This window comes from Leguminivora glycinivorella, chromosome 16 (assembly GCF_023078275.1).
Source record: "Leguminivora glycinivorella isolate SPB_JAAS2020 chromosome 16, LegGlyc_1.1, whole genome shotgun sequence".
Classification (NCBI taxonomy): domain Eukaryota; kingdom Metazoa; phylum Arthropoda; class Insecta; order Lepidoptera; family Tortricidae; genus Leguminivora; species Leguminivora glycinivorella.
The window spans coordinates 20,621,996-20,643,148 of NC_062986.1; the positions used below are offsets into that span (position 1 = coordinate 20,621,996).

At 37.7% G+C, this 21,153-nt stretch overlaps 1 protein-coding gene across 2 annotated transcripts in view; it reads left to right on the forward strand.

Annotated features, from left to right (window-relative positions):
- The window catches only part of LOC125234424 (phospholipid phosphatase 2-like), a 170,860-nt gene that overhangs the window by 73,998 nt on the left and 75,709 nt on the right, over positions 1-21,153 (forward strand). For both annotated transcript variants that reach the window (XM_048140655.1, XM_048140656.1), the window contains exon 2: positions 17,260-17,344. In XM_048140655.1, coding sequence (XP_047996612.1) covers positions 17,260-17,344 — 85 coding nt within the window. The remainder of the gene's footprint in view (positions 1-17,259; positions 17,345-21,153) is intronic.

The following is a 21,153-nucleotide window of genomic DNA, read 5'->3' on the forward strand; positions in this document are numbered from 1 at the left end:
TAACCGTACGCCTTAGAATCGGTATCCACTATACATTTTTTGGCGATTTAAAAAATCTTTTAAAGTTTCGGTTTCGGCCAAAACTAGAGCCAGTGACGAACCTTCGTTTTCGGTTTCGGTAACTCGAGCGAAACGGCCAACTGAAAAAAAAAATTAAAACATTGCAAAAACTCTTATAAGCTCATTAAATAACCGTTATTCTGCTTTTATCAAATCAACTGTCATCGCTCTATTCAAAGCCTATCTGGGGTCAATCGTGACTGCAGGTTTACTATTTGTGCCATCCAATTGAATACAACAGTAACCAGACCTACTTAATCTATGTAAATGTAAACCTTATAGTATAAGAAACATGCGTTGAATTTCTTTGATCTAGTTTTGGTCACCGTTAGTATCTAAAAATTGTCAAGACTTTAAAATTAGTCACGCGAGTAGTTAGTATACCTACTCAAACATACTGCTAAACTAGGTATAGCAGATTTGTTAAGCCTGGCGTCCACTAAGTCGGAATCGAGTCGCGTCGAATCGAGTTCTCATACATTTGAGTACGCTGCGAATGCTGCGATGCGTGGCCAATGGAAGCAGACTCATAAGAAATGCAGAAAGCGAATAAAAGCTCGGCCACACATGCGCGTATTGAGAGCGTAAGCGGAGCGTTAGCAGAGCGTCAGCGGTGCGCATTGATAGCGGTGCGCCGGACGAACGCTGGCGTTGCGCCCAGCGGACGCCGCGGCGGGAACTAACGAGCGCGGATTGCGAGCGGAACGCCAGCGTTCGTCCGGCGCACCGCTTTCAATGCGATCCGCTATCAAAACGCTTTATGTGTGACGGAGGCTTTAGCGAGGCTCGACTTGACGCCCCTAATGGACGCCAGACTTTAGATTATGAGATTTCAAAAGAACTATCATGATTATAGTTCTAGTTCAAAAGAACTATCATGATTATAGTTCTAGTTCAAAAGAACTATCATGATTATAGTTCTAGTGCAATATTTCCACATTATTACCCATCGCATGAAACTTAACGTCTTCAAAACATGCGAGAATGCCTTTTTTTTTTTTGTTTTATGGGATAGGAGGCAAACGAGCAGACAGGTCGCCTGATGGTAAGCGATCACCGCCGCCCATGGACACCCGAAACACCAGAGGTGTTGGAGGTGCGTTGCTGCAGTAATGAGATAATTACTAACTAAGAAATTAATATAGGTAATAAATCTTACATAAAAGCAAAATGGCCCATTAAATGCATGTACTGAGTAATATACTAGTTTTTGCAGCATGCTTAAGTACATTAAAATTTTGGAAAAACCTCGGACCGCGACATAGTGGACCGATTTTCATGAAACATGGCTAAGAACACTCCCGACTAACTCAGCTTTCAGAAAAAAAAAACGAAATCTAAATCGGTTCATCCGTTCGGGAGCTACGATGCCACAGACAGACACACACACAGACAGACAGACACGTCAAACTTATAACACCCCGTCGTTTTTGCGTCGGGGGTTAAAAATATATTCTATGTAAATAAAATAAGGCGCTATTGCTGCGACATGTTTCGGGCCAATTCGGAGGCCCCTCTTCAGGCGTATAGGAGTTCACGCGACGGCTAGACTCCAACCGACGCCGACCGGCTAGAGTACAACCGTATTTCAATTAATTATTTGAATATGTCTCACGGAAGTTTAACGTGTATAAAATAAGGCGCGTAAAAATATTGTATATAATTATTGTAAATCTGCTACTTTCTTTTTAACCCCCGACGCAAAAACGACGGGGTTTTATAAGTTTGACGTGTCTGTTTGTCTGTCTGTCTATGGCATCGTAGTTGCCGAACGGATGAACTGATTTTGAATGAAATTTGTTTTTTTGTTTGAAAGGTAAATTAGTCGGGATTGTTCTTAGCCATGTTTCATGAAAGTCGGTTCAATATGTCGGGGGATCTTTTTAAAATTTTAAGTTTGTGGTTAAGTTATTAATGATACAAATTAGACCGACAAGCCGCCTAGAGGCACAGAATATATAATACAAGTACAGAAGGCTCACTCCTTTGATGTTTACAATATGCCGCCATTCTAAATTTTTCCCTACACTAACTAGCGGACCGCACGCGTGCGGCCGACATTGAAGTTTATAGCGACGCGCGAAGGTCGTCTCCACTGGATGGGCCGCGAATTCGCGGCCGCCGACATGTACTTGAAGCGCGGCGATAGAATCGCGGAGTGAGCCGCCCCTGCTAGAGGCAGGCATCATACGCTTCTTAAACAAATCTGAGATACGCTTGCAATTTTATCACTTATCATTATAATTATCAATGTTTATAAAGAATCCGTCACGTTCTGTCAAAAATATCAGCGTGAGAGTGAGAGATGTGATGTATTATCCACGTTGATGTGATAAAATTGCAAGCATCATAGGCCTGCTAACATTCATATCAAACAGTAAATTTACAATTATTGTTTTATGAAATAAAATCGTGGCTATCTTACTTATATTTATTTCAGCTGCACAGTTCACCCATTGTACAAATCTAATAACAAAAGAAACCAGTGAGAAAATACAACCAGTTTTCATGTTCGTTCAACTAGTTTTTTGGTTAAAATAGCGCCTATGTGCTCTTTGGTTCAAACAACAAGCTACTTGTCATTTGAATCGGCAATATATTTGAATTAACAAGTCGATTTTATAAAAACAATCTGACACATATTGTTTTAAACATACGTTTGGCTGATTCAAACGGATAAACCGCAACAAGTCGAACTTGTTAAATTCACAATGCAAATTTCTCTCAGTGTTCGCCGACCTCCTACGGAATGCGAAGAAAGAGTCCCTCTAGACTTTCTTGACAGACACTGCATGTGCATGTGCAAAGTGCAACACAATAGATGTATTGAACCACAACGACACTATACAATATAAGTAGATTACCGGAGTAACTAGGTATTAGGAGTCATTTAGGACTATCTCTCATTCGTAGTTATTACATTCGTTTTTTTATGCTATGTCATACAGTAGCGGAAAAAAATCTATCATACTTTTTCGGACACATTTGCATACTTATTTCATTAATTTAAAAAAAACGGCTATTGCGATGTCGATGAAATTTACAATTGTATATGTAGGTGCATAACTATGAAAAATACTATTTGGGCGACTTAAGGTTCATTTTTAAAACAATTTGTATCCGATACTTTGTAGGTATATTAATCACATAGCACAACTTATCAATACTGTAAATTATATACAATATATAAAACTTAATAATAACTATACAAAACTAATTGAACTAAATACTTAAAAATAAACTTATAATTATGCAGGGTAGCCCTGTGGACCTCAAATATGTAGTATAATAATATTTTTTCCTGCGTCACGGATGTTTTCTATGTATATAAGTATCTATTTAAGTATTTATATCGAAACTTAGCACCCATAGTACAAGCTTTGCTTAGTTTGGGGCTAGGTTGATCTGTGTAAAGTGTCCCCAATATTTATTTTATTTTTTATTTATTTATAGAATCTAAACTTCTTTAACAACACTACCCGGGCAATCAGGGTCGTTGCTAACTTAACTTGGTCTCTTTTTATTCATCTCCCGTGAAACAGAGATTGCGAACGGACATGCTTAATTACCAGTTTGAATCGCTTTAATTGTCAGGACGCCATTTTTATTTTTTTGAGTCACTTTGCGAGTCAGGCGCCATCTGCTATTCGATTTAATTTGGATGTCTGAGACATGTTGAATCATAGTCACTTCTTAGATACTATTACAAAGTAGATATAGGATGTCTAGACCAATTTTTTACGAAAACAAACGAAAATACGAAAATGAAACAAAAAGAGCGAAAATGCTAAAATGGAAAGAAGCGCCCCTTCCATGTTAGAACGTTAAATATACTCGTATTACTAACAGTGCGATAAGGACAACTCAAGTGAAAAATATTGCGAAAAAAATCAAGGTAAGGTGCATTAGGGTAATTCCGAAAGTCGCATAAAAATCACCATTATTTCCATCATATCAAGATTCCCCTTTCGAAATTACCAGAGCATTTCTGTCATTCGTAAGTACATTAATGCCACACCTCGGATACTGGCGATCAGATATATGAAAGAGGCGCGTTCCTAGCATCTAAACTCCTACAGTCTAAACTCGTGTAGGTGAACGCGTACTATGTTTGTATGAGTGAAATATGACAGGTCGACTGTTCGCGTTTTTGACAGGCGGTAACCGAGAGGGGGTGGGCGGCACTTTCAGCGGGGAGCGGGAGTGGCCATACTGTACGATAGTACTCTTTATTATACTGTGCTAATGCACCTTACCTTTCCTCCGGTCTGGTCCACCAAAACTTAACGAATTCTTAATAATAATGAAATAATCTGTGTCGGACTGTTTTTTTTTATAATTGTTATCAATTTAGAATGTGTCATATATGCACCATAGGCTGTTTTTGGAATATTTTATGGTTAGGACCAATTAAAAAAAAGTAGTTACAATGTTGAAAAAATCATTCCACTAGCTTCAAAACCCAGAAAGGAAATAGCCGGGAGCATTTATATGCCATGCTATTTACATATTGACATATGTCACTGACACAAAATAAAATAACTGCCCTAAAATGTTCGCATATCCAATATCACATGCCCCGTATTAAGATCGCGAGTAATCCAATGAAATGTGTTGAGTACCGTCCCAAGGCTGGACCAATTAGCGCGGTGCATTTAGTATTTTAATCCTAATTGGATGGCATGCTAATTGGTGCTCATAATAAAGTGACTTTTGGTAGCAAAGAAGTATACAGCCTGGAGGAAAGAGATATTAGTTTAAGTGGAACATATAGAGGACTAGTCACTAGTGTCATTGTACTGGTCCTGGGGTATTACGAACAGAGGTGTAATGTGAGGTCTGAGAGTGGTTCTAACAAATGGTGATGGTACCTGCCGGCGTATCATGCTGCCAATTTTATCACTTATCCACGTGGATAAATCATCCGTCACGCTTTAGCAAGTATGTCAGTGTGAGAGTGACAGCTGTCTTATCCACGTGGATAAGTGATTTATTTATTTATTTATTTATTTATTAATATATACAAATTTAAACATGCTTAGAAAAATAATTACAGTATTAATTATGATTAATTCATGCAAATACACAATATACAATTGGAAAAAAAAGGAAAAAATAAGAATAGAAAGAAATGTTTCAACAAAAAAAAAAAAAGGATTTATACAATACATGTCAAAAAATACGATGAACAGTCACAACATTTTATTTTCATTCATCCATCGTCTCACAGTATCTCAAACAATCACGACACACATTCACCCATCTACTATCAAACACATCGCAATCAGGAGCTGATGTCAGGAACGCATTAATGTCCCTGAGGGCTCGGAGAACTGGGGAGTGTCTGCAGGAGACTGTACGCGCAAGAGGTACCGCTAAAAGACTGGGGCACCGCGGCCTGAGCTGGTTCTTAGGGACGAATGGTACCGAAAGCCTAACAAGTTTTGACACCAAATCAGGACAGTCACTCTTTCCCCTCAATATACTACACATATATGTCAAAAATTTGTAATTACGCCTTACTTCCAGAGAGTTGAAGCCAAGCGATCCCAGCAAGAATTTAGTAGGGTACAGATAGGGATAGTACCCATACAACTTTTTATACAGAAACCTTAGAAACGCTTTTTGTACTCTCTCCAGAAGTAGTGCGTAAGTACTTTCGTAAGGGTTCCAGACAATTGCCGCAGACTCAAGTTTGCTACGAACCAGTGACGTGTACAAGAGCTTAATCACCTTTGGATTTTGGAAATCACTCGCACTTCTGATAACAAATCCCAGTCTTTTAAAGCACTCCGAAGCTAACTTTTTAATGTGTTCATGAAAGGACAGGTGATCATCAAAGATAACACCTAAGTCCTTGACTGTTACGACCCGGGACACATCCTCGCACCCCAATTTGTAGACAGCATGTAATGGTCTTTTTGCTCGGCTAAACGTCATGACAGAACACTTGGATGCATTGAAGTGTAGCTTATTAATAGCACTCCACTGAAAAACAGAATCGATGTCGTCCTGTAACTTTTTGCAATCAGCTATATTTTTTATTCCGAGTATCAGTTTCAGATCATCCGCATACAGTAGACATTTGGCATGTTCAACTGTTTTCTCAAGATCGTTTATCATAATGCCAAACAGCAATGGACCCAAGATCGACCCCTGACTAACACCCGAACGCGTTGAATACTCCTTCGACACAAAATTTCCGTGTTTGACAAATTGCTTCCTATCACCTAGGTAACTTGCGAAAAATTTAAGGAGCTTAGGTGAAAAGCCAATACGGCATAGTTTGTGCATCAAAACGTCGTTGTCAACGCGATCGAATGCCTTTTTAAAGTCTAGATAGAGTATATCTACCTGCTGGCCCTCATCCAAATGCTTCGATATGACATCAACTAACGTGAGGAGGTTGGATTCAACTGACCTATTTGCTCTAAAACCATGTTGTGAATTGCATAAAAAGGGAGAAATTTGCGAGACTATCAATTTGTGCAAGACTGATTCAAACAGTTTAGCTAAAACCGATAAGATTGCAATAGGTCTGTAGTTCTCGACGTTAGAGACATCGCTAGATTTTGGTATTGGAGTGACTCTAGTAATTTTCCAACAGCCAGTGATAAAATTGGCAGCATGATACGCCGGCAGAACACATTGTGATAATGATAATAGTTATTTGTTATACAAGGGTGCAAAGTTGTATTTTAACGCCGAGTGTGGAATTGAAAAACGAGCAAGCGAAAGTATTCTATAGTTGAACCACGAGCAAAGCGAGTGGTTCGAGAATAGAATCCTGAGCTTGGCGAGTTTTTCAACACACGAGAAGTAAAATACATTTGCACCCGTGTGTAACACAAAACTTTTCCCCTCACTATAGCGAGGAAACAGCTAGAACGCAAAAAATGCGTTTATCACTGCTTCCAGTAGTTCCACAGGTGGTAAATCATCTCTATTACTAGATTCACCTACTTTTATCAATTTTAAAGCAGTTAATTTGACTTTATTCAAGGTCAAATTACTTTACCCACTAGTGGATAAAATGCGTTTTTACCCGCTGGTATTAAAGGACAAAACACGTGTTTCCGAGCTAGTGTGGGGAAAAGAAAATTAATAACCCACTATGTGAAAAAGCTTAAATTGCCCACAAGAAACATTCGTGATCTGATCCATTTGCCAGTTGTCAAGTGCTAATGGTCATCATTAGTACAGTCAGTTACGCAAGTGTTTATCATCAGTGTCAACGCTAAGTGCAGACTGCAGTGTAGTGAGTGCTTGCACTGTTTTAGTGATAAATTAAAATACGAACAAAGAGTTTGAAGTCGACACGAGAGAATTACCAATTTACACGTTAGTAGTTTTTCAAATGTGATACCTATTACATAAAATAATTCTATGTCTATATACAAGGCAGTAAAGACCGAAGAGCTGGCGATTTCCTCGCACAACGTATCAGCATTGCGATACAGCGAGGAAATGTCGCCAGTATCCTTTGTACAATGCCTCAAGGGCCTATTTTAGACATTAGCTAGCTTTTAAGTTTAGTCTTAGTTTCTTATATAATCATGTAAATATGTTCTAGTACATATTAATGAACTTTTAAATGTCGAAATGTACTAATTTGTGCACTAGTGCGGTAAAGTAACACAATATATTATTTAAGTACGTAAGTAGCTTAGGTAATGCAATGTCACAGTTTCGTTTTCTTTCAACTTTCAACCCCTTATTTGCCAAGAGTGGCACTGAAACTTAGTAGTTTAATGTGCTCTGCCTACCCCTTACTACCATACTATCTGGTAAGTCCATCGTTATAATTAAGTGTCAACTTATTCAACAGAGTTCTGAAGAAAGTAAACGAGATAAGTCAAGAATTTTAAACGATTACCAACTCTTTAGTTTGCTCCACTTGTTATTGAAGAAATGGCGGTGGGTGGCCGAAGATTACACTCCACATATGAGTCATACATTATTTGAATACTTTAGAGTCAGCTACAGGGGCCATATATTAAAATTGGAAGACCTAATACATAATAAGAAGTCTAAGACTTTGTTTAATGAAGTCATTAGTGACATCTTGTGTCGAGTAGAAGCACTAAAACAAGTTTTACACTTTAAACACGAACAACGTCTACAATGCCTGTGCTTGGTAGGCCATAATTCTGTAACATAAATTATACAAAATAAAGTTTTATTCTATTCTATTCTATTCAACGTCTACACATATTTACCTAATAAAAAGTTCTTAGTAAAAAATACGAAATGTTGGAGTAAAAGAATATAATAGAATAGAATAAAAGATATATCTTGTGAGATACATTTCATACATGTTATGAAAGAACTCAGTAAAGAAACCTGCATATTACATTATTAAATATTATTTGCAACGGATATAATAACAGTAATAGACACGTTGTAAATTATAAATATTATAATAGTGATTCACTCACTTATGATAACTTTCTTCTTCCGTGCCCGCCGCTGCTAATTGTCATTATTATGATTTATAGCTATTATATTGCTTCTTTATTAATTTATTCCATTTTAAAGTGTTGATTGATGAGTAACTATTTATTATTGGGTGCTTAATTAATGCTATTTATATTAAAATATGTATGTAGGTATAAACAATAAAACCTCCTTCCTTCCTCCTTCTCGTGCGCTGAAACTGGCTGTCCTCCCTCATCGCACTGGATTCTTGTCCAACTCGTTCAGCTGTCAGGCGATTCGTCTATGGAATGCCCTCCCCCTGCCTATCAGGCAAGCTCAGAGTAAACTCTCTTTTAAAAGCAAGCTGCGTAAGCACTTATTTGCAAACATTCGAAATTAAAGTCTACTTGATGTCTCGCACTAGGTACATTTATTTATTTATGTATGTGTATTTTATTTATATATTTGTATTATACTAATATATATGTAGGTTTATTTATTGTATTTGTGTATGTTTATTTTATAATAGTAAGTATCGACTTGTATTTAATCATTACAATCTCATACTGGCTCTATAATATTGTGCACCAAACTAACTATCTCTGTTTTGCCCAATGGTTGACTGGTAGAGAATGTCTTAAGGCGTTAAGTCCGCCATTTGTACTTTTTATTGATAATTTGTGCAATAAAGTTTAAATAAATAAATAAATAAAAGAAATATTTTTTTTTATTATTATTTCATTTATTTATCTTTTCTCTTACCGTTCATTTCTTATTCTCTCATTTATTATTATTATTAAATGGTCCTATTAAATGGCCTCTAAATGGGCTTACTCTTGGCCACAGACTAGCCAAAGGCAAAGACGTGGCCTACGATGGAGTGAACTCGCCCAGAAGATGCCTGTTCGTGTTCACCCTTGATTTGAAGGTGGCCGGGTATAATATCATTAAATGAGCATTTCTTGTCTTTTTATTTATATATTACTTATACCGGCGATCTCGGAGATATAACCTAATTTCGCTGTTATGTGGGGGTTTTCGGGGGTGAAAAATCGATTTACCTTAGTGTTATCAAGCGAAGCTCGGTCGCCCGGTAAGTACTTACTATTTATTTGTGTTAATTCATAGAAATAAATACTAATTTAGAAATAGTAAAGAAATTAGGGCCAAAGTCTGCTCACTGACCTGCCCGACCTCGTGTATTTATGTGTGCGATATCGCTTTGAAGTGTTACTGGCGGTCATCAAGAGCGCATTATTGTCTAATTACATAATAAATAATTATATATAGCCTTTTAGTGAGGTTAAATACCTTTTAGGGCTTTATCTAATCAGTAAATCAGAGCAAATACCTACCAGTAAAATTAAACGGCACATAGATTCAAGATTCAATATTCATGGAAAACATTCTCATTTTTTAGGGTTTTTTCATTTTCTTTGCACCATTTTTACTTGTACTGTTTGGCCCGATGGTTGCCTGGTAGAGAATGCCATTAGGCATTAAGTCCGCCATTACATGTTTTTTATTTATGTGCAATAAATAAAGTAAAATACATAAGTATTACATAAATTATATTACACATGAAATACAGTAAACGGCCACAAAGGCTGAACTTCGGTTTTTCGTCTTCGTAGAGCGTTGTCTCTTTCTTGCTTAAGAGCGCTATGACAAAAAAAGGCGATATATTGTAAAATGTACAATATTTATCGGCAAAATTGTACACTTTACTCATACTAAAAGACAGTAAAAGTACTTGTTTCAGTTAGAAAATCTAATTAACTGTCGGTTCATTAAAAAACATATGGAAGAAAAAGCTTTTTCAATTAGTAATGATTTTTTTTCTGATGCTCGTTTAGGAAAAACCGCGCGAAGCACAGATTTCGGAGCTCTTATTATGTACAATTTGATAAGCTCACTCTCATAAATGCGGTAAATTTAAATTCCTAATATCTTGTACTTTAGGCCCATTAAACAATATTTATCATTTAATTCTTTGAAATTGAGAAATTGAAAGTAAAACGAACTCAATTTTGTCTTAAAAATACATCGAAACAAGTGATCATTTCTCCGAAAATCTACATGTTATCGAAGTTATTTTAGTATATAAATAATCTGCACAATGTGCTTAAATTGCTGTTATCCATTTGTCGTTATAATATTTTATCATGATTTTTTGCCAATTTTTTGAAAACTAGCCTTCCTGTCGCTATTTTACCGGCGACGGACGCCTACGATTTCAGTGCCGCGCCGGAGCTCGAGGAGGTGAGACGTATGTTGCTTCGCTCTCCAAGTTTTCATCGCAAACGTCGAGAATATTTATCGTTGTGTGGGTCGGACGCCTTGTTTATACACGGGCTATCCTCGCATTGTGTGTGTGTAAACAGCGACCAACGAATTTGATCCTAGATCCGTAAATATTTGCTTTTGTAATATTTTGTTATGTTTGAATGTTAAAGTATTACAACGTTATGATGATAAATATGCGAAAATTACAATACGGTCAAGATGATAAGACACATCAAGATGGTACTCGGAATCTGATGATGGAGCCAGAAGGTGGTCACCAGTACCAGTGAACCATGTAAGTAAACGACTTCGTGTTTAGGTTCGTTGGGTTCGTCTCAACAAGACCTTTGACAAGAGGTGGTACTCAGGGTCTGATGATGGAGCCAGATGGTGGACACCAGTACCAATGAACCATATGACTAAACCACTTCGTATTTAGGCTCAATGGGATCGTCTCAATAAGACCTTTGACAAGAGGTGGTACTCGGGATCTGATGATGGAGCCAGAAGGTGGTCACCAGTACCAGTGAACCATGTAAGTAAACGACTTCGTGTTTAGGCTCGTTGGGTTCGTCTCAACAAGACCTTTGACAAGAGGTGGTACTCAGGGTCTGATGATGGAGCCAGATGGTGGTCACCAGTACCAATGAACCATATGACTAAACCACTTCGTATTTAGGCTCAATGGGATCGTCTCAATCAGACCTTTGACAAGAGGTGGTACTCGGGATCTGATGATGGAGCCAGAAGGTGGTCACCAGTACCAGTGAACCATGTAAGTAAACGACTTCGTGTTTAGGCTCGTTGGGTTCGTCTCAACAAGACCTTTGACAAGAGGTGGTACTCAGGGTCTGATGATGGAGCCAGATGGTGGTCACCAGTACCAATGAACCATATGACTAAACCACTTCGTATTTAGGCTCAATGGGATCGTCTCAATAAGACCTTTGACAAGAGGTGGTACTCGGGATCTGATGATGGAGCCAGAAGGTGGTCACCAGTACCAGTGAACCATGTAAGTAAACGACTTCGTATGTAGGCTCATTGAAATCGTCTCAACAAGACCGTCGACAAGAGTCATCATCAGACCTTGAGTAACACCTTGAAGTAATTAGAATTATATTTGACTTATTTTATCATCATATTAATATATACTTTACTCTAATACTTATCATATAACAAAAGCAAACATTTGGGATGGGATCTACTTAAATATGATCACAGTTTATAATTATTACTTTAAATTTTTAAATAAATTTTAACGTAATTAATATTATTTTGCGCTATATTCTAGTCTTTTCGTACAAAATAATGTTTATTAGAAATCAAAAGTTTATATCGAGATAGTAGATTGTGGTTGTTATCAAAATTCCATAGGAAGGATCAAGATTGTTTTGTCCATTATTGTAGTGCGAGCGAGTGATAAGACGTGCTAGAAAGGGTCGGCATATTGGGCTCGCGCGGTGGGTAAAATACCTAATTTCGCCCGACGCCGAAATGTTATAACGCTCTTAAGTGACGTTAATTGTCTCTTTCCAAAGACCGATGTGCCTTCTTTATGGCCGTTTCCTACTGTACGTCTTAATAGTACATTATGTTGAAAGTGCGCGGAAAACAGGAAAAGCAAAACGGATGGCGGTAAATTTTCTCCCTTTGGTCACCTTCGGCTGTGTTTTAAATCGACACGAATTACGAATTCCCTTTTCGCACGTGTATCGTACGACATTTTTCAGTACAGATGGCCCTCCGAAGTTTCGACCTGACATATAATGAACCACTTCTCGCACTAGTGCATAAAAAAGCACCATTTATACTGAAAAATATATAACAAAGTTAATATTTTTTCATATTTGCAAAATTTTCCGCCACTATTGACTTCATTAAAAATCAATCACAATAATTATAAACCCTAGACCTCACCAGCATACTAATGGCAAGCTGTCAAGCCTTGTTAGGAGCTGTCAAAAGTGTCAAACTGTCAATGACGTGCCAGTTTAGCCACGGTCGCTTGAATGGGATGAGTGATTGTTATGTTATGAGTGTTTGCGTAGATGTCATGGTGTGCGTAATAGCGTCATGAACTTAAGGCCCAGGGTGGCTAGCCGAATGGCACAATCGCTCACGAAACGCTCACGAAACGAAGCGCTAGTAGATATCTATCTCTATCGCGCTTGCGTATTGGCGCGACAGAGCCAGCGGCGTATCGCTTTCGTTTGGCGTCGGAGAAATGCCATTCGGCTACGGGGCCTGTAGTTCATTTCTTATTCTCTCAGTTGCTTGATCCCAAATTTTAGGCCGCTGCGCTAAACGAAGTTACCGCTTCCGGACACACCACCACGGCCAATAAGAAAGCCTGTGAGTAAACATGTGATGTTTGTTGACTTCACCTTCGCCTCTGCCGACAAATTATATGTGATCTAAGATATTTCTTACTTTAGGTACTAGCATAATATAATCTAGTATTAATATTGGTACATATTGATAAAGAATCGTACGAAGCAGGTAAATATGACTTGCAACTGGATTTGTGTTAATGAATGAAATATTCGCTTTGTTGAATGTCATCTTGATTGTTCAGTTGGACTAGCGACCTAGTGGTCTAGCATTGAATTCCCAACAATTTTTTTCTTCGTACATAATTCATTTTATAGTTGTGTAATTTTTTATCCTTGTTTCTTTCTGTCTAAATTTTGAATGGCCAGTCGCTATCTGTAGGCCAATAATCAACCTATGCATAATATGCACGTATTGCACATGCAACTTTGACACTAATGTCCTGTTAGCCATTCCATCCATAAGTACGCGGCCAGTTTGCCAAGCGGATCTCTTACTGTTTAATATTAATGGCACTGTGACATGTGTCGGCCGAGTGCATCGAATTAATCGTTTTTGTAACTGATAGACATACAAAAGACTAACGCCGTGGCTTGCGTGGGCGACGGTCGCGCGATGGTCGCGCGACGGCGACGCGACGCATACGAAATCAAACCTTATCGATATGGAAGTATGAGACGCGACGGCTACGGTCACGCGACGGTCGCGCGACCGTCGCCCACGCAAGACACGGCGTAACCGGGGGGTTACCATGACGTGCTAAAGCCGTTCAGTTTAGGTTGAGAGAGAGGGACGGAGCTATGTAACTGCTATAGCTGTGTCCCTTTCTCTCAACCTAAACTGAACGTCTTTAATACGTCATGGTAACCCTCCAGAAATATATGACTTTTTTATACTACGTCGGTGGCAAAGAAGCATACGGTCCACCTGATGGAAAGCGGTCACCGTAACCTACGCCTGCAACTCAAGGAGTGCCACATGCGCGTTGTCAACCCATTAGAAACTTGTAATACACTCCCCATGACTGCGTGACATGTTGAGGAATTTCATTGGAACTTTTTTTTCATACTTTATACTGAACTGTCACCGCATACAGAATAACAGCCTCCTGACAATCCATACTAATATTATAAATGGGAAAGTGTGTGTGTCTGTTTGTTTGTCCGTCTTTCACGGCAAAACGGAGCGACGAATTGACGTGATTTTTTAAGTGGAGATAGTTGAAGGGATGGAGAGTGACATAGGCTACTTTTTGTCTCTTTCTAACGCGAGCGAAGCCGCGGGCAAAAGCTATTAGTCATATATTTCTGGGCAGGCTCAAAATAGACAAAGACAATATAGACATAGACGAAATACTGTTTTAATTAGGGAAAAAGCGGAAAAAATTTAAGATATTGTACACATGTATTGTATCTCTGTTTAGCCTTATATGGTAGTAGAAACTGCATTCACAACTTGATGAGAGCATAGGATCGGGAGAAGTGGCGAACTAGAAGAGAGGCCTACGCTCAGCAGTGGGCGATAAAGGGCTGATAACGATGATGATGAAGTAGGTATATAGCCGATATTTAGCCAACCTAGCACAATCACGGCCAGGAGGGCGATTTTTGAATCTCGTATACGGGATTTTGTTCACTTACTGGTTGAAAACGGTGACTTGCTTATTATTTTCAGTGACAATTTTCTGAATTCGAACGCGTGAGACTCAAAAATCGGCCCGCAGGCTAGTAAAGTAAATTTTTGCATTGAAAATGGAGCGCTTAGCACTGAATGCGTGAAGCCCTAATCCTAGTTTTACGAACTACTTATAATCAGCGCCATAACGGTGCCACATCCCCATCCATTAATACACCTTATCTCCTAGCAATAAGTCATTAAATCTAAGAATTAAGAACCTGCGATGGCACGTGAGCGCACGCGCATGACAATTAGAAATGGCGACGCGAAACTCAACGAAAGTAACGGATTACGCGATCTATTATTAGATTTGCACGTACTATTAGAAAAATAACGTAATTGAATAGATGGTGAATGGAATATACGTCCTTTTCGATTTGTACACTTTCGTTCAAAGAAATGGAATCACTTTACACCTTCCTTTTATTATGTCAACGCGAAGAAAAAATGAAACTGTTTTCAAGATTATATTAATTCAGCTTTCAAACGAGGTAGGTACTTAATTTTGTTATGTTTGAAGATAGTTTGGACTTTGAACCACAACTGAAAAACTTTTTCTATGGGTCAATAATACCGAAATCGCAAAAAATATAACGTCTCATAAATTTTGGTAAACACAATATCCAAGTCCTATTGTACTGCCAATATTTTTTCGCAGCTTCGGTGCTATCCCAATTTTTATAGCTCACTGTACCTATCCTCTTGAGGCTCAGGGGCAATTGTTTTGTATTGAACTTTTAAAAAAAAATGTGCTTACCTACATAAATAATGAATTAATCATTATAATTATCATCAAGCGAAGACACCAAGTTTTTTGTAAAATAATTCCATTTCTTCTGTGTCAGTGTATTAAGTAGAACGTATCGTGTTAGCTCCGTGTAGTTTTTAACGCACTTGATCAGGTTAATGAGAGTAATGAGTTAACATGTGGATAGCGGTTGGATTGGTATTTTGTGACATTTATAGGGGTAATACTGAACGTAGTACCTATGTTCCTACATAGAATAGACATATTCACATTCAAATTCGTAGTTATAAAAGTGAATGATCATATACCTATAAGGGCCACTTGCACCACCGAAAATGGAGGGTTAACCCGAGGGTAACCCACCATTTTATATGGAATTTGACAAGTGACAGTCCACTAACCCTGAGTTAAGAGGTTGGTGCAAGTGGCCCTTAGGACATCGCAAAAAAAATTGTATCTTCTATAGGCAACCTCAGCGCTAGATCAACCAAAATGTGTAGAAGTCTAAGGGTCCACTGAAAATCAGCATCGTGGCACTATGTGCTCCGACATATGCTGAGTGGCATCCTTTTTGGAACAACAATCTCTGTACATTTACCACTTATGCTAGATGTAACGTATTGTTTCGAATAAATTTTATTTCATTTCATTTCAAACAGACACATTTTTATACATATTGGGATATCGGGATTGGTCCCAACTCCCAATGCAAATGTTGCTTTGCTACATACAGTATTAAATTACTTAATTACAATTTAAATAAAATTATTGATGCAATAAATAAATATGGATATGAATATATTGCAGGCGAATAAAACACCATATTATTATATGTCCTGTGTTATGTATAAAGATATAAAATTAACTTTTCCAATAGTTTTATTCATGCATGTCCATTGTACAATGAACAAAATATTACGAAAATTTGTACAAAATTACTGTAATGTAACATGATACCTATATCCGGACAAAAGAAAGGTTTGAAGTAAGTCTACGCTGTTTTTACCGCGTTTTTACTTACATAACGCATCACAATGGGTATTAAAGTAACAATGAAGTTTACGTAACGATACATTCTTTTGATTGATTCATGGAAAATGGAAATAAAATCACCTCTATAATGTCTTGCACAACCAGAAACGTTTGTTTTAAAAGTACTACGAAAATCGCATGCGATCAGGGGCAGCTCGCTCCGTGATTCTATCGCGGCGCAATAATAGTTTGACTTTATTCAAGGTCAAATTACTTTACCCACTAGTGGATAAAATGCGTTTTTACCCGCTGGTAATAAAGGACAAGACACATGTTTCCGAGCTAGTGAGGGGAAAAATTCAATGTCGGCTGCTCGCGTGCGGTCCATTTGTTAATGTAGGTAAGAATTGAGAATGGCGGTATTTTGTGAACATCAAAGGAGTGAGCCTTCTGAACTTGTACTATTATATATATTCTGTGATGCGATGCGAAAAGTTTTGTGTGTGACATGGCTAAGAACACTCCCGACTAATTCAGCTTTCAAACAAAAAATATATAAATCCAAATCGGTTCAACCGTTCGAGAGCTATTACGGTGCCACAGACACACACACAAACAGACAGACACGTCAAACTTATAACGCCCCGTCGTTTTTGTGTCGGGGGTTAAAAACCGGACAAAGAGTCGAGTCGCCCCTTTCCCCTTAAGGCGACTACTCCCCACAATGACCTTGATCAAACTAAATTGTATGGCATTTGTTTCAGAACGCTCCCCCGGCCCCCGCGGAGATGCAGGCTCGGCACAGTTACTGGTGGCATCTGCTCATCGACCTGCCCATACTGCTGCTTGGTAAGTTCTTATACTATTATAGATGTCTAGATGTAAGAAGTAATAGGGTTTGCTCCCGGGAAATACCGGTACCGAAAGTACCGGGAATTTACTAAGCGAAAAGCTAATTTCTTTTACTAAGCGATTAAACATCTCTCAGTAATGGCAGACCGCTTAATCGGAGCAATGTATTGCAACAGTAACCATTGGTGCCTATGGTTGCCAGATCGGGTTTAGACAGAATTCTCTCGATTTTTTGCTTGTTCTCCCCAATTCCGATTTATAATAAGTAATAAAAAAGACAAAATAATACGCCGAGCGAAGCCGGGCCGGCTCGGTTATAGTATAGTATAGTATTTAAAATAAAAATAAAATAAATAGTAATATAATATGACAATAAAAGACGTAAAATCCCAAAAAAAAATGTTGTTTTATTAGAAAAAGCGAAATAATTAGACCAGTCCCGAAAGTACCGAAAATCCTGGGAAATCCCGGTACCGAAAATCCCGGTTCTTTAAAACAGTACCGGTACTGGCAATCCCTAGTAAGAAGCGCCTGGGAGCCTGTGCGCCTGGCATCCGTTGGCTCGTTGGGTGGACGACATTCTAAAAACTGCGGGGCACTTCTGGATGAGATTAGCCCAGGACCGGGATAAGTGGCGTACAGGAAGGGAGGCTATGCTCAGCAGTGGGCGATTAATGGCTGAAATGATGATGATGATGAGATGTCTATTTATCTAAATATATAAATGAAGTAACTGATTAACTGACTGACTGACTGACATATCAACGCACAGCCAAATTGGACACTTAGGTTCCTTATAAGGTGTAGAGGAGCACTAAGAAAGGATTTTTCGAAATTCACATCCTAAGAGGGTGAAATGGAGGCCCAAAGTTCAATCTTTGAATAAAATTACTTTTAGTACGCGGGCGAAGCCGCGAGAAAAAGCTAGTAACATTATTAAAAAAAAAGAAGGAACAGGAACGGGGACCCATATATAGGTAACGTCAGAAAAGTTAACTCACTGTCAGTTTTGTAATGACACATTAAGCATAAAGTCTGTCTAAAATAGTATTTTATACAATCGTGATATAATACAAAGCTTTTCAGTCGAGTACCATGTTTAGGCCACGAAGCTTGCTGAGTGGCCTAATAGTACGGTACGAGAGTGAAAAGCTTAATTATATCACTATTGTATACAATACTTTTTCTACGAGTCATCATCTTCATCATCAATGGACGGAAATATCATCATTCATGCAAGTTAAAATTAATGTTAATAGAGTCGTTCACCGTTGTATCAACATCGAATTACCTAGCAACCAATTGTTTGTAATAACCGTCTCTGATTGGCCGATAACGCGACAGATAAAAAAAAATGTGTTTCAGATGCAGGAAAATTTGCCAGGTATCGCAAATTAGTATAGATATTGTATGAAGTTCTATTTTTGAAATTATTACTGTTAACTAAAGTCAACTATAATGAGCTTATTATAATTGAGTCGGAACTGCCATAGAGTATCCAACACTGAAAAGTTAGCACTTATAGTTTAGTCTGTGGTGGCCTAATTGACAGATTACAGTCGACAAGTAGAAAAAGTAACTTTTTTCACGTTCTGAATGTAGAAGTAGATTATCGCTTATAGTTTAGAAATAATATTCTATTGAAATGTTATGCTTAATTATTACAAAACTGACAGCTTTGTTAACAACGGACGCTTATGGTGGGTCCCTATTTCTAAAAATGCCCACACAAATATGCCAATTTACTATCCTGGGTTTTATGTTTATTTACATAAGCTCATTTAATTCACAGTTAAAGTCGACAACGTATTACATGTGCGTTGTACCAATTATAAATATTATAATACAATGGTACAACAAAAAACTATTTGACATGAGGGGTCTTTGACCTGCTTAGAATAATTCTAAGTCGAGCACACGTATGGTATTCCTTAGTGACCCTGATGATCTAAGTCGATCGTGGCGATTCGATGTCGTAGTCGAATCGAATCGATAACACTCTACTCGACTTCTTTTGGGTAAACTAGGCTTTTATTATCATTATTTAATTCAGCTCAGCAATAAAGGTTGGCACACTTAGCACAATGTTTTTTTTTCTAAATTTTTATTTAATGAGCTTAACTGAGACGATATCGATAATATTCTTACACTAAAATACTAAATCTTACAGTTAATTATTTTCGTCTTCGGGTGCCTAAAATCACCATACTGTATAGAGCCTTCGCTTCCCTTGATTGCGGGAAAGCCAAGATTCTATTACAGCATCCCTTTGTGTGCACAGCCACAGATAGATAATTACCATAATGTTGACAAACCTAAATGGGCAGACCCCAGAAAAGGGCAACGGCAGGTTTTATCCCTGAATTCTGACAAAAGTCGATTTTGTATGTGTGATTTTTTTACAACAGTGACATAATATCTACTATGTCGCTATCATCCTTGTGATCCTTGCTACTATTCTACAAACAGACATTGTCTAGCTTTTTGTCTAGAGTAAGAAAATATCTGCGAATCTTTGATCCGTTAATTTTTGGGTTATAAAAGCCTGCATTTTTAAGCTAACAAAGGTATTTTTGACTTAACAAATTATTATTTAAAACATGGAGAAGAGCACTTGTGGCCCATTTTTTAACCCCCGACGCAAAAACGACGGTGTGTTATAAGTTTGACGTGTCTGTCTGTCTCTCTGTCTGTTTGTCTGTCTGTCTCTGTGTGTGTCTGTCTATGGCATCGTAGCTCTCGAACGGATGAACCGATTTAGATTTAGTTATTTTTATCTTAAAGCTGATTTAGTCGGGATTGTTCTTAGCCATGTTTCATGAAAATCGGTCATGTCGCGGTCGGGGGTTTTTTCAAAATTTAAATTTTGTGGTTAGGTTATTGATACAAAAATTACTGTAACTAATAGCCTCATATAAGTAGGTCAAAAACCTAATAAACTATTAATGGAACATCATTATTGTAATGATCTAACAAATTAAAACATAAATCGACAACAGCTACATTATGTTCAATAACGAATCCATACTCATACTCATATCAATTACATCTATTATGGTTGAGATAAACCAGATAGATAACATTACATTATGTCATCCCTTGTGCATTGAGACAGACGCGCACACAAGTACTCACAACGGTTTAAGTTTTTATTTGATTCTGCTATATATTTTTATAATTAGTTAATAAATGTTAATGAACTTAGTTAATAATAGATTGGTATTTTGTGTAATGTGTTATTTCATATCCAGGTTAAGTTAGGCTTAGTTTTTTTAATGTGTAATTTTTAACGTGTACTTATTTGTGTATTTAACTTAATTAAATAAAACATTTTTATTGGTCAAATTTAAAAAAAAAATCATTCATTCATTCATTTATTTATTGATAAAATAATATATTTTACATGTCAATGTTTAACTTAATTTTAATTAAGTTTAAATTAGGCACTTATTATTATTATTAGTGTTTTACATAAATAAGTAGGTAGATACATTAATATTCTAGTTTTAGGTCATCGACTATCGTTTCGAGACAGTCTTGCGCCTGATACAGAAATATTGAAAACGTAGGTATAGTTAAAACCTACACCTTTACATTGGCAAGTTTAGGACTCAAATTCAAATCTAGATTCCTTAAAGTTGTCTTGGTAAGTATTCAGATTCAAATTCAAAGGAAACAATGTGATGCCAGTGCGATTCTGTTGCTTATGAAGCGCGGATCCAGCTTCGTGCCCAGGGGGTCACGTGGTAAAGGCCTAGGCCCCGGGAGAGGAGGGGGGGGGGTCACGTAGGCTAGGCTCCAGGTTG